Source organism: Zonotrichia leucophrys, unplaced genomic scaffold (genome assembly GCF_028769735.1).
Source record: "Zonotrichia leucophrys gambelii isolate GWCS_2022_RI unplaced genomic scaffold, RI_Zleu_2.0 Scaffold_177_97607, whole genome shotgun sequence".
NCBI lineage: Eukaryota > Metazoa > Chordata > Aves > Passeriformes > Passerellidae > Zonotrichia > Zonotrichia leucophrys.
The window spans coordinates 78,075-91,445 of NW_026992382.1; the positions used below are offsets into that span (position 1 = coordinate 78,075).

Sequence of the window (13,371 nt, forward strand, 5' to 3'; positions counted from 1 at the left end):
GGACCTCATGGAATCATGGAGACCATTGTGACAGTATGAGGCCCCATGGAACCAGTGAGACCATTGTGACCCTGGAGGTCCCTAGAGAACCAAGAGGACCATTGTGATGCTGTGAGGCCTTGTGAAACCAAGAGGCCTTTGTGACACTGCAGGGCTGCATGGAACCAACCATTGTGACATTGCAGGGCCTCCTGTCATCAGTGGTCCATTGTGACACTGTGGAGCCAAAGGAGACCATTGTGACACAGCAAACCCCCAGGGTTCAAAGGTCCACTGTGATATTGCAGAGCTCATGGAACAGAGGAGTCCCGTGACACTGTGGGGCCTGTGGAACAATGGAGACCATTGTGACACTGCGAGGCCTCATGGAATTGTTGGGACCATTGTGACACTCTGGGACCCCATTGAACCTGGGGGCCTTTGTGACACTGTTGGACCCCATGGAATCAAAGCACCATTGTGACGCTGCGGGGCCCCATGGAACCAAGGGGACCATGGTGATACTGCAAGGCCTCATAAAAGCAAGGGAACATGAAACAGATCTGGCTGGTTTGGCCTCTTGTTGGCTGCCTGACTGGTCCAGATGACCTTGGCATGTTGAGGGTCTCTTGTCATCTGCTGCTGAAACACTGGCGCTCTGTGCTTTCCTTCCCAATAGAAAAGAATTGTCCTTCTCCTCCAGGCACCCATAGCCAGAATTGGGATTTCTCCTCCAAATTTCCTTATATACAAAGATTGTTCCCATAGGAATATTGCCAGGAAAAGTCTGGTTGGCAATGGCTTCAGAAGAATCACCTCTCATCTGTCCCCAAAACCCTGGGTTAGGCTCTGTGTTCTTCTTCCTATGGGAAAGAACGGTCCTGCTTCTCCAGGTGCCCATGGTCGAAATTGGATTCCACCTAAAACATTCCCTATATCCAAATACTCGTCCCAGAATAAATCTGCCATTACTGACAAGTCTGCCAGGCCTTGGCCTAGTGAGGGTCTCCAGACACTGGGGCTCTGTGCTTTCCTTCCTATGGAAAGGAACTCTCCTCCTCAACCAGGTGCCCATGGCCAGAATTGGGGTTTCACCTCCAACATTCCCTATTGTGACAGTCTCAAGGAGATTGTTGGCTCAAAACATTTTGTATGTGGGGGAGGAAGGGATAGGTCCAGTCTTGCCCTGCCCTGGAACCCCAATGCCCCCAGAGCCTCTATCCCAGCCCAGCAGAGGCTGCCAGTCCCTGGCACAGCACAGGCAATGCTCCACAGCCACCTCTGCAGCCCCAGCCCAGCTCCTGAGGGACCAAATGAGCCCAAGGCCCACCTGGGGGAAGGGCCCAGGAAGACCAAGGGGTATAAAAGGCTGACCACAAGGCAAGCACAAATTTTGACCCTACCTCCTCTTGGAATTTCCATCTAAACACAGCTGAACTCCAGGGTTTAGTAGCTGTGTGTGTGCTTCTCTAATTTTTTTGTTTCTTTCTCTCTTTCTGTGTCTTCTTCTAATTCCCTGCTCTTGCAAATTTTGATTAACATTCCATTAAACAGGCTTAGACTTTGTCAAGTTGAATAGGCCAAGTTAATGCAAAATGTTTTCTTGATTGATTGAATGCTATATTGAACTATTTGCCAAGTTTCTCTAATTTTCTAAAGTTGCCAGTAAAGTCTGTTTTGTTGTTTTGAGCTCCTGAGATTCTCTTCTTGGTATTTCTCCAGTGTGTCCAATTCAGAGAACACAAACATCTGTAATTATTTTTAAATATCTCATTGAGACAGTTGTTTGTGAATGGGGTCAGGCTTGTGTGTCCTGCTTGGCACAGCCCAGGCAGGGCTTTCCCAGCCCCATTCCACACTCCATTTCCCAGCTGGAGCCACTGGTGCCTCTGAGTTCTGCTGCCCCAGCCCCAGGGATGCTCTCCTTGTCTGCCCATTCCCCCACGGTCTCTGGGCAGGGATGGCCTCAGTGGGGACTGCTGACATCCTCAGCAACTTGGAGGCTGCTGCTGAATTTTCCTGCTGCAGAGGCTTGTTCAGCCTTCAGCTCTTCAGTCCAGGAATTCAGTGTCCCAGGGCTCATTACCATTCACAACACCTGAACAAGCCAAGCCTCTGGGAACAATTTGATTTTAATTTTCAAATCTTTTGTGGGTAATTCAACAGATCTCAGTAGTATATAAAAAGTGTATGCATTATATTTAAAAAGACAGTGAGAATAAATTTTTTACGTCCTGTTTAGTTTTTTTCCCTATTAATACATTGATATGTGAAATCTCCAATTGTCACTGAATCCAAGTACATCCTCATGCAGTTTGAGTAGATATGAAAATCAAGACCCTTCATGGCTGACAATCAATCTGACTCTGTCCCTACCCCCACCCCACCATTTCCCCTATCCAAGCCGTGGCACTCAGAGCAGCCTTGTGCAAATCTGAGCCCCTTCCAGCCCAGGCTGCACCTGCAGCTTTCAGCTCCTTGGCTCCAACTCCCACCTGCTTTTCTTGGAGAAGGAGCTGCCCGAGACACAGAGGGATATTCATTTCTTGTCAGCCAGCAAAGGCAAGGGAAGGCATAGCTCCATCAAATGCAGAAATCATTCTCCTCCCTGGCTCTGCCCTGCCTCTGATCCAAAAGGCCTGTCCTCTTTCCTTCATCCCTGCATTGCCAGGGACTTTCTGGGACAAGGGAGCTCTGCTCTGGCTATGGAGGTAGGTGCAACTGCCACCACTGGGGTGGGAACCACAACATATCAGGTTTGTGTCCTTTGGGGGTCAGGAACTGGTGAGACTCCGAGGCACAGAAAGTTTCTCTTCATGGCCAACAGATCATAGTTGAACAGGACACAATTTAATAACAATCACAGTTCTTCCCTGAGCAATGTGCAACATCCCAGCAGTATCTGATGAGTCCACCATCCCCAAGTGATTTCCATACTAAAATTATTTAGACAAACATGGTTCTATGATCGATATAAACACAATTAAGTTCTTGTATCAGGATGCTCATCCTGGAGTGGGTGTAAAACAGCTCGAACGATTCCTGATTTCAGCAAAGCTGTCAGTGGTGGATGGAGATGGGAGGTCAGGAAGCTTTTGGTGGTGAGGAAATGCTGAAACCAACCTGACTCACTTCATCTCCTCATGCCCTGGCTGATCTCCCCTCTTTCCCCTTCCAACCATTGGCTTTTGTCTCCCACCAGGTCCCCCTGTGAAGAGCCTGGCTCTGTGTTCTCCATCCCCTCCTCGCTGGCACTGCCAGGCTGGCATGAGGAGCCCCTCAGACTTTCCTGCTCCAGGCTGGACCAGCCCAGCTCCCTCAGCCTCTGCTCACAGCCCAAGGCCTCCAGCCCCACCTTGGAGGCCCTTCCCAGACCCTGCTCCAGCTGCCAGACATTTTCCTGCCCTGGGGAACCCAAACTAGGTCTTAGGTGACCTGGATAATCCCCATGCTTGATGTCCTGGTCACACAGCCCTGGCCCCTTGTCCCCTGTCAGGCTCTGGGTTGGATCCTGTGGAACATGCTTTGGTGGAGGCTGTGGCTCCAGGTGGGCCGGGGGAATCCCGGGGCGCAGGGACCCCACTGGGCATGAACGGCATTGGACTTGTTGGCAGAAACTGTGAGGGGGAGCTGGGGCAGAGTGACCAAGCCAGTGACCTGACACAGCCCTGCTGGGATGTCACACAGCCCCTCTGTGATGTCACAGCTTGCTCTGTGAGGTCACAGCCCAGTCTCCAATGTTACCCATCTGGTCTCTGACGTCACAGCCAACTTTGTGATATCATAGTCTGCTCTGGGATGTCAGACCGCTGCCCTGTGATGTCACAGATGGCTCTGTGGTGTCACAGAGGCAGTCTATCTTGTCATAGCTCCTCAATGACTCCACATAACCCACTCTGTGATGTCACACAGCTCACAGCCATCCTCATGTTACCAGATGAGAAATTGTCTACACCTGTTGTAGTGTGTTGTTAAGTTTCTTGTGTTATTCCCCCAATTTATGTATTGTTCTCCCCTATTATGTGTAAAATGGTTTCGTTCCCCCAGTTTTTCCCGCCACTGCTAGCCTGTCAGCTAAGTTGCTATAGTAACCGCTATTCATAGTTGCCGATATGTAATTGCTCCTCCCCTGGTTTCCCTTATAAGTGAAAGTTGTTTCCTCCCTGGGTCCAGTCAATCACTCCCTTTCTCCTCCCAGGTTTCGAGAACCTTCTCCTCTCTGGAGATGGTGGCTGGCTGGGGTCCCAGGACACCTCCTTTACCTTTTGATTATTGGTCTCCATGGACTGTCAGTTCTGTGAAGTTCATCCCCTCACCTTTCCCGATTGGTTCCGCCTGTACCCACCCCCCTCCTTTATAATCCTGTTTCACCCCCTATGGAAAAACTTTTTCCCGGTTGGTTTCCCCGCGTTTGGATCCCGCAACACCTTCAATAAACCGATGTTTAACCCCCGGGAAATGGTCAGCTCCATTCCTCCCCTATACCAGCGGTGTAAGCCAGTCCACAGCCAGCACAGCCCGAGGCCATCAGACGCCGAAGGGCGCTGGCCGGGAATTGCAGAGGGGCGTTGGCCTTTCGCCCTCAGCTAGTCGGACTCTAAACTTCGGGCCACATATGCCCCCCTCCGCATACACCAACTGAGCTGACACCTGGAGCTTGTTCTCCACAACCCCAGGCCTATGGAAACCACACAATGCCCATTGTGTGAGAAGAGGAACTGGAAGTTCACCAGGCTCAGTGTCCTGCCAGCTCAGCCAGGCCAACGGGAACATTGGGGTCCACAAGCACCAGGGACCACCAGAGAGACCTCCAGGACAGAAGAACACCTGGGTAAAGGGGAGGGGAAATATGTTAATGATTTTGGGGAAATGATTATCATATGTATGTTTAGTCCAGGACAGTCAATGAATTTCTGAGCAAAATACAGAAAATAAACAGAAACTTTCCTGTGCTCAGGATACACAGCTTTGGGAGGAGCTATCCCCTTTGCATCCCCCTGAATAAAGAATGCGGCTTCTAAGTGCTACATTGGTGTTAAGGAGTTTTCTGTTTTACTGAATTTTTGTTAACATTCCCACTGCCAAGGAAAGCTCTGTCTCCTGCTGTTCACAAACAGAGAAGGGCTGGTGGCAGATGTGGGGGTCAGAGGCTGTCTGGGGCACAGTGACCATGAAATAATAAAGTTTTCCATGTTCTGTGAGAGAAGGAGGGGCAGCAACAAAATTTCGGCACTTTAATTAGGAAGGGCAGATTTGGCCTATTTAGGATGCAGATTTGGGGAATACCAAATCAGGTACAGATTTTTTTTAAAAAGAAACAGCCCTTAAAAACAAAGGGGTCCAGGAAGGATGGACGCATTTCAAGGAAGTAATCCTAAGGGGGAAGAAGCAGCCTGTCCCAGTGTGGCAAAAGATGAGCTAGTGAGGAAAATAACTGGCCTGGCTGTCCATGGATCTTTGGTATGAACTTAAGGGAAAAAAAGAGGATGCATCATTTTGAAAAGACAAACAGGCAACTAAAAACTTTTTAAGGATGTTGTAAGGTTAAACAGAAAGAAAATTGAAAAGGTGAAAGCTCAAGTAGAGCTTAATCTGGCCACTTCTGTGGAAAATATTAGGAAATGTTTCTATAAATAAATTAGTAGCAAAACACCAGATAAAGAGAACCGTAATTCTTTATTGGATGCAGCGGAGAATAGAGTAACTAAAGAAAAGACTGAACTGTTTAACATCTTGTCTGTCTCAATGTTCAATATTAGAACAGGTTGTCCTCAGAACAAGTGTTCTCCTGAGCTGGTAGATAGGCACAGGGAGCAGAACAGCCCCCTGGAATCACGGAGGAAGCAGCTGGTGACCTGCTGAGACACTCAGATGCTCACAGGTTTATGGGATCCGATGGGATCCATCCCAGGGTGATGAGGGAGCTGGTGGGTGAGCTCCCCAAGCTGCCCTCCATCATTTACCATCAGTGCTGGCTCAGCAGGGAGGTCCCAGAGGACTGGAGGTGCCAGTGTGAGCCCATCACCAAGAAGGGCTGGAAGGAGGAGCTGGGGAACTCCAGGCCTGTCAGCCTGACCTGGGTGACCGGCAAGGTTATGGAACAGATCACCTTGAGTGCCATCACAGGGCACCCACAGGATGGCCGAGGGGTCAGAGCCAGCCAGCATGGATTTAGGGGTGGCAGGTCCTGCCTGACCAACCTGGTCTCCTTTTATGACCAGGTGACCCACATGTGGATGTGGGAAAGGCTGCGGATGTTGTGTGCCTGGACTTCAGCAAAGCTTTTGACACTGTCTCTGACAGCATTGCCTGGAAAAGCTGCAGCCCACGGCTTGGGCAGGTTCCCTCCTTGCTGGGAGATTTAGGAGCTGGCTGGAGGCTGGGCCCAGAGAGGTGGTGGGGATAGTGCCGCACCCACGTGGTGTCCAGGCACTTGTGGTGTCCCCCAGGGATCTGTGCTGGGCCCAGTCCTGTTTAATATCTTCACTGATGATCTGGGTGAGGGGATTGCGTCCACCATTCACAAATTGCAGATGGCACCAAGCTGGGTGTGAGTGTGGATCTGCTGGAGGGCAGGACAAGAAGACACAGCCCTAAGATGCATCAGGGGAGGTCTAAGCTGGACAATGGGAAGAAGTTCTTCACAGAAAGGGTGACACAGTGCAGCCCCACAGAACCAGGGGTCCATTGTGGTGCTGTGGGGCCAAATGGAACCAGGGAGTGCACCGTGACACTCTGGGTCCTCATGGAACCACAGAGGCCATTGTGGCACTGCACGGCCTTGTGTAACCAAAGGGTTTCTCCATTTTGACACTGCAAAACCAAGGAGACCATTGGGAGACTCCAGGGCCCGGTGGAACCAAGGGGCCATTCTGACACTGCAGGGCCTCATAGAACCAAAGGGACACTGGGACACTGCAGGATCCTGTATAACCAAGGGGCCCTGTGACCCAATGGGGTCTCAAGGAGTCTGAAAGAACGTTGTGACGCTGCGTGGCCTCGTAGAAACAAGGAGTCCATTGTGACACTGAAGAGACTTGTGGAACCACTGTGACCATTGGGACAGGGTGGGACCTCATGTAACCATGGGGCCATTGTGACATCCTGGGGCCACATGGAACCAAGGGGCCACTATGAAACTGCAGCACCAACAAGAACATTTTGACACTGTGAAGCCTCATGGAACCAAGGAGACTATTGTTGCTCTTCATGGTCTCATGGAACCATGGAGGCCAGTGTGACAATGCAGGGCCTGGTGTACCAAAGAGGTCATTGTGACACTGAGAGGCTCCACGGAACCAAGGACATCTTTGCAAATGATACCAAGCTGGATGTGAGTGTTGATTCTGTGGGAGCATAGGAGGGCTCTGCACAGGGCTCTGGACAGGCTGGATCCAGGGCCCAAATCCAACAAGGTCAGGTTTAACAAGACCAAATGCCGGGTCCTGTGCTTTGGCCACAACAACGCCTTTGCTTCTACAGGCTGGGGACAGAGCAGCCAGGCAGAAAGGGACCTGCAGGGACTGATGGACAGCAGCCTGGACATGAGCCAGCAGTGTGCCCAGGTGGCCAAGAAGGCAAATGGCTCCTGGCCTGGATCAGGGATGGTGTGGCCAGCAGGACCAGAGCTGCTGTGCCAACACTGATCTGCCCCCAGCTCTACACACCGACATTGCTGCTGCAGCTTCAGAGAAGGGAACACAAGGGCATCTCTGGAAAAACTTTGCTGGGAGATCCTTTAATTCCTTTAAAGCCACACAGAGCACAGGCCCTCACCCATGCAATCTGTGGTCCACAGGGAAGATTGAGAGAAACAAAATTATAAATAGCAAAACCAATGGCTTTTCTTTGTGGACAATATTAAAAAACTGAAACAGAGGGAAAAAAGAAGAAACCCACAACCAAACCCAAAAGCAATATCAAAGGTGATTTATATTACATGGCCTTTCCCTGTTGCAGCCCCAGCACTGCGACTCCCAAGACTGTGCCCGGCCCTGAGAGCACTCAGGCCCTGCAGCAACACCAGGGCCACCAGGGCAGCGGGGCAGGGCCACGGCAGCAGCACTGGCAACACCAAGTGCTGCTGCTGCTGCTGGGCCAGCCCTGATCTGCCCCCCAGCTCTGCACACAGACATTGTTGCTGCAGCTCCAGAGAAGGCAAGAAAAGGGCATCTCTGCAGAAAACTCTGCTGGGAGATCCTTTAATTCCTTTAAAGCAAACAAGAGGGCAGCCCCTCATTGGTGCAGTCTGTGACCACAGGGAAGTTGGAGAGAAACAAAATGAGAAATGCAACAAACAATGACATTTCTTTGTGGACAATATGAAAAACTAATACAAAGGAAAAAAAAGAACAAACCACAACCAAAGCAACAACAAGTATGAAAGATGTCTTTTAGTAGAAGTGATTGGCAGAAATTGGCCAGCAGTTTAATGGTCCTGAAACCATCCAGACATCAGTCTCCACACTGCAGCCTTGAACTCCTGGTTCCTCAGGCTGTAGATGAGGGGGTTCAGGGCTGGAGGCACCACCGAATACAGAACTGACAGGGCCAGATCCAGGGATGGGGAGGACATGGAGGGGGGCTTCAGATGTGCAAATGCTGCTGTGCTGGTGAACAGGGAGACCACGGCCAGGTGAGGGAGGCAGGTGGAAAAGGCTTTGTGCCGTCCCTGCTCAGAGGGAATCCTCAGCACAGCCCTGAAGATCTGCACATAGGAGAAAACAATGAACACAAAACAGCTGAGTCCTAAACATGCACTAACTGCAATGAGCCCAAGTTCCCTGAGATTTGAGTGTGAGCAGGAAAGCTTGAGGATCTGTGGGATTTCACAGAAGAACTGGCCCAGGTTATTTACATGGCACAGGGGCAGGGAAAATGTATTGGCCGTAAGTAGCAGAGCATTGAGAAAGGCACTGGCCCAAGCAGCTGCTGCCATGTGGGCACAAGCTCTGCTGCCCAGGAGGGTCCCGTAGTGCAGGGGTTTGCAGATGGACACATAGCGGTCGTAGCACATGATGGTCAGCACATAAAACTCAGCTGAGATGAAGAACAAAAAGACAAAGGCCTGTGCAGCACATCCTGAGTAGGAGATGTCCCTGGTGTCCCAGAGGGAATTGTGCATGGCTTTGGGGACAGTGGTGCAGATGGTGCCCAGGTCACTGAGGGCCAGGTTGAGCAGGAAGAAGAACATGGGCGTGTGCAGGTGGTGGCCGCAGGCTATGGCGCTGATGATGAGGCCGTTGCCCAGGAGGGCAGCCAGGGAGATGCCCAGCAAGAGGCAGAAGTGCAGGAGCTGCAGCTGCCGCGTGTCTACCAGTGCCAGCAGGAGGAAGTGGCTGATGGAGCTGCTGTTGGACATTTGCTGGGGCTGGGCATGGGGACCTGTTCATGGAGAAATGACAGTGACAAGTCAGGAGAGGCTGCTTTGAGCCAAAACTGGGCCATTCCCTGCAGACTGTCCCACTGGGATTCACTCACCCTTGTTCCTGCTCTGGGAAAACCTTCACCCAGGTCCCTGCCTGAGCTCCAGATGTGCTGCCTGAGTGTGCCAGAAGCAGCCAGGCCTGTGCATGGGGGCTCTCGAGGAGCCATCCCTGTCCCACTGCCCTGGGTTTGTGGCTATGTGGCAGAGGAACAAGGCTGGATGTTCAGGATTTGTCAGGGGAATCGCTTAGAATGCAGGCAGGCTTGGTAGCCTCTGCACTCCCAGTTCTAAAGGACATGGATGGCAGGAGTTGGTTTAAGGAATTTTTTCCTACCTGAACATCATTCCTGGCTCTCTGAGGTCAGAAATCCCCAGCATTTCTGCTGCACTCAGAGTTTGCCACTGAGAGATGTGAGAGGCAAAGGATTCCTTGTGGCTGAGGGAAGGTGAGGGGCTGGATGGGTTTGTTCCAAGCTGCCCTGGCTTTTCACCTTTGGCTGCAATCAGAGCACAATCACACTCCTGGGTCAGCCTGGCATACACCAGACCCTGCCCAGAGCAGAGGGATCCCTGAATGTCTCACCCTCTCTCAAGGTCTCTGGGCAAGGTCTCAGCACCCCCTCGTGCCAAGGACACTCACAGCTCCCTTGGCAAACCCAGCAGCATTTCCTCAGCTCTGGTAGCTCTGCCCTTCCCTGTGGGACATTCAGGGAACTCCCAGAGGCTCTGGCACAGATTTGCACTCAGGAGGGCAGCTCAGACCTTGGAAGGGCACAGCAAGGAGATCCCTGGCTGTGCCCATGATGGGATCTCAGGGAGGGGGCTCAGCTCATTCCCCTTTCCCATGGACTGCTTTGCCCACAGCCCCAGAGGTGCCAGGGAAGCTTGGACACCCCATTCCCATGGACAGCCCTGCCTGGCAGGAATGCCAAGGGCAGTGCCTGACTCAGCTGCTGCAGATGCCAGAGCCTCCCTGAGAGCAGCAGATAACAGTGACAATATCAGAGCAGGGCAGAACCAAGAGAAGATGTTGTGGTGCTGTGCCTGAGAGGGCAGGGCAGAGACAGCCGGGCACTCAGGACAGTGTTCCCGTGCCCAGCTGTGCCTGGCACCTCCCACACACCAACAGTGCCCTCATCCTGCTCCCAGCACTGCCCTCTTCAGCCCCCTCTCCTTCCCTGAGCATCTCCCTGGGCCTGGACATTCCCTCCTGAGAGGAGCCTTGTCCCTGCCAGCGCTCACAGAGCCCATCCCAGCCTGTGTGCCCTGGCTGGGGCCCTAAAGAAACCTGCCTGTGTGCAGGGCCCTGGCTGGGGCAGGCTCTGTGTGCAGCTGGGCAAGGGCAGCTCAGGAGAGCCCTGCTGGGCCCTGCAGAGGTGATGCTGCTGCTGTCCAGGGCTGAGGAGTGGCTGAGGGCCCTTTGGGAGGCTCCCAGTAGAGAGACTGATCACCCAAAATTACAGTTCTGGAGTCTCTGTAAATGTTCAAACATTCCATTGATGATCCTGTGTGTCCCTTTCAACTCAGAATGTTCTGTGATTCTGGGATTACAATTCCTGTTCTGCTTCTCTCATCCCTCTGCCGTCTGTAACCCAAAGAGGAAAAAAAAAAACCAAAAACCCTTGCAACAGTGTTAGAACAGTAAAGTAACAACCAGACATGTATTGGAAGCTTCCAGGTGTCCCAGTGGGGATGGGGCACACCCAGCTCCTGATTTCAACAATTTATTAAGGTTGATTAATTAGGATATTTAACAGGAACATCCAAAAGGAGATTCAGTTTCCCTAGTTACCCACCCCTGGGTCAACCCATTGGAGTAGGTCCAAAGGCTTCTTTGCCTTCACTTTTTATAATGACTGTTCATATTCTGCTCATTCTCAAAACCCAAAATGCTCCTATACATCCAGTTCCTAGAAGGCTATATAGTATTTCAGGACTATAAAAAAGAATAGGAGTATACAGCATTTTAGGAATATATTTAGACAGTCAGGTTATTAAGAGAAAGGTAGGGAAACATACCAGATTTAATTCAGGATTAAAGCTATATAAGAATATAATAGTGGTTTAATAGAGTTAAGAAGGTTATTAGAGTTAAGTAAGGATTATAGTATTGTAACTATATGATAGTAATTTAGAGAACTATGAGTATATAAAATGTAAAAAATACAAAAATCTTTTTGTCATCACCCCAACATTCCCATCCTTCTCCAAGTAGGAAATTGAAAACACTCTCAGGGAAGCTCCTGATCTTTCCAGACGTACCTTCTTTGGGAAGTGTCCTCCAGAGCTGTGCTCAGGCTGGTCTGGAGCTGGGAGCAGCCCTGCCCCACCCAGCCCCTGTCAGCAGCAGCCCCTGCCCTGCTCAGGGCGGCTCCTTCCCCCCAGAGCTTCCTCCCAGCGCTGGGAGCAGCTCCCTGGGCCGACTGAGAGCTGTCCCTGGCAGGCAGCAGAGTCCCTGCCCCAGCACAGCGCCCTGGGCTGCAGGACCCTGCTCTGCAGGACAGCCCTGGGCACCCCTGGCTGCAGCCCCGGCTGCTCAGCCCTGCAGCAGAGCCTGGCAACAGGAGCTGCCTTGGGCTGTGCCTGGGCTGAGGCAGCAGGGAAAGCCAGCTCTGCCCTAGGGCCACAGCCCTGCCTTGGAGCAGCTCTGAGAGTCCTCCTGAAAGGTCCTCAAAGCTGTGGGATGTGCCAGCTCCAGGAGATCCCTGCAGGAACTGCAGCTTCTCTTCCCACAGCCAGGGAATGACTGTTTCAAACCTGGGCTGATTTCTGCTCTGGTGAGCCCTGAGTGAGCTCTGCTGTGTGCTCCCAGCCCAGGCTGAGTTTAACCCCTCTGTGCCTCTGTGCTCTGCCCGGGGTGGCTGCAGGCAGAGCCCCAGCCCTGCTGGGCTGTGCACAGGAGCTGCTCCTGGGCAGAGCTGTCTCTCTGCAGCGCTGCCCTTGCCAGGAGCTGCCTCTGTGCGAGGAGCCTCTGTGCAGGTTTTTCAAAGGACTTTGGGTTTGGCTTTTGCCTTGGAGTCTCTGAGAGGTTTGTGCAATCATGACCTCCAATTATCTGCTGTAATTAGTCCCTGGAGTGGCTTTGTCAGTAACAACACTCAGTGGGGCTCATTAATACTTCAGGGTACTTCAGATTTTTTAAGGTACTTGGTGTTTCCCTTTTGATACAAACTCTGTGAGAGTTTTGTGCAATCATGGCCCCAATTTTCTGCTTTAATGAGTCCCTGGAGAGCTTTGTACTGATACCCAGTAGTGCTCATTAATACTTTGAGCTACTCAAAGTTTTTAAGGTACTTTGGATTTTCCTTTCTGCACTGAGTCTCTGAGAGGATTTCATGCAATCCTGGCCTCCAGTTCTCTCCTCCAAGGAGTCCATGAGGAGCCTGTGTTGGGGATGTACCTCAGAGGGACACATTCATGCCTCAAGAAACTTTGGGGTTTTTTGTCCGACTTTGACTCCTGGAAAGGTTTGTGCAATCTCCTCGCAGGCCCTGAGGTTCCAGGGCTCAGCTCCTAATGCACCATGGGGCTCATAATTATCAAGTACTCCTGGCAAACCATGGTTTTGCTTTGATTTCCCTCTACTGTAGTGCAGTTCACTAGGAAGTTCTTTTTCTATTGTTACAGAGAAATATTTCAAATATCTTCTAATAAATCCACATTCCTGTTTTAAGGGTGTATGGTTCTCTTTAGAGAAGAAATTATAGCAGCATTCTGTGACTGATAGACCCAGGGGCTTTCCTAAGGAGGTCTGGCCTGCTCTGAGAAGCTGTGTCTTGAGATCTGACCCAGTGTGGAGAGCCTTGCTCCACATTTCCAAACCCCATCCTGTCTCTCCTCACTCACCTGGGGTCAGCTTAGCTTGGAGAACTTGCAGCACTCAGGCAAAGAGGGGGTTTTCTTTATTTATTTTAGTAATCTGAAACTCCTAAGCTCCCTGTTGAAAACAGACACCCTCCTCAAGT

At 51.4% G+C, this 13,371-nt stretch overlaps 1 protein-coding gene across 1 annotated transcript; it reads right to left on the reverse strand.

The window, feature by feature from the left end:
- Positions 1–8,407: 8,407 nt before the first annotated feature.
- Positions 8,408–9,363, reverse strand: LOC135461121 (olfactory receptor 14J1-like; the record flags this gene model as incomplete). The annotated part of the gene is made up of 1 exon (XM_064738117.1): positions 8,408–9,363. A coding segment is annotated over one exon (956 nt), but the record flags the coding sequence as incomplete, so codon positions are not given.
- Between the last annotated feature and the right edge of the window lie 4,008 nt (positions 9,364–13,371).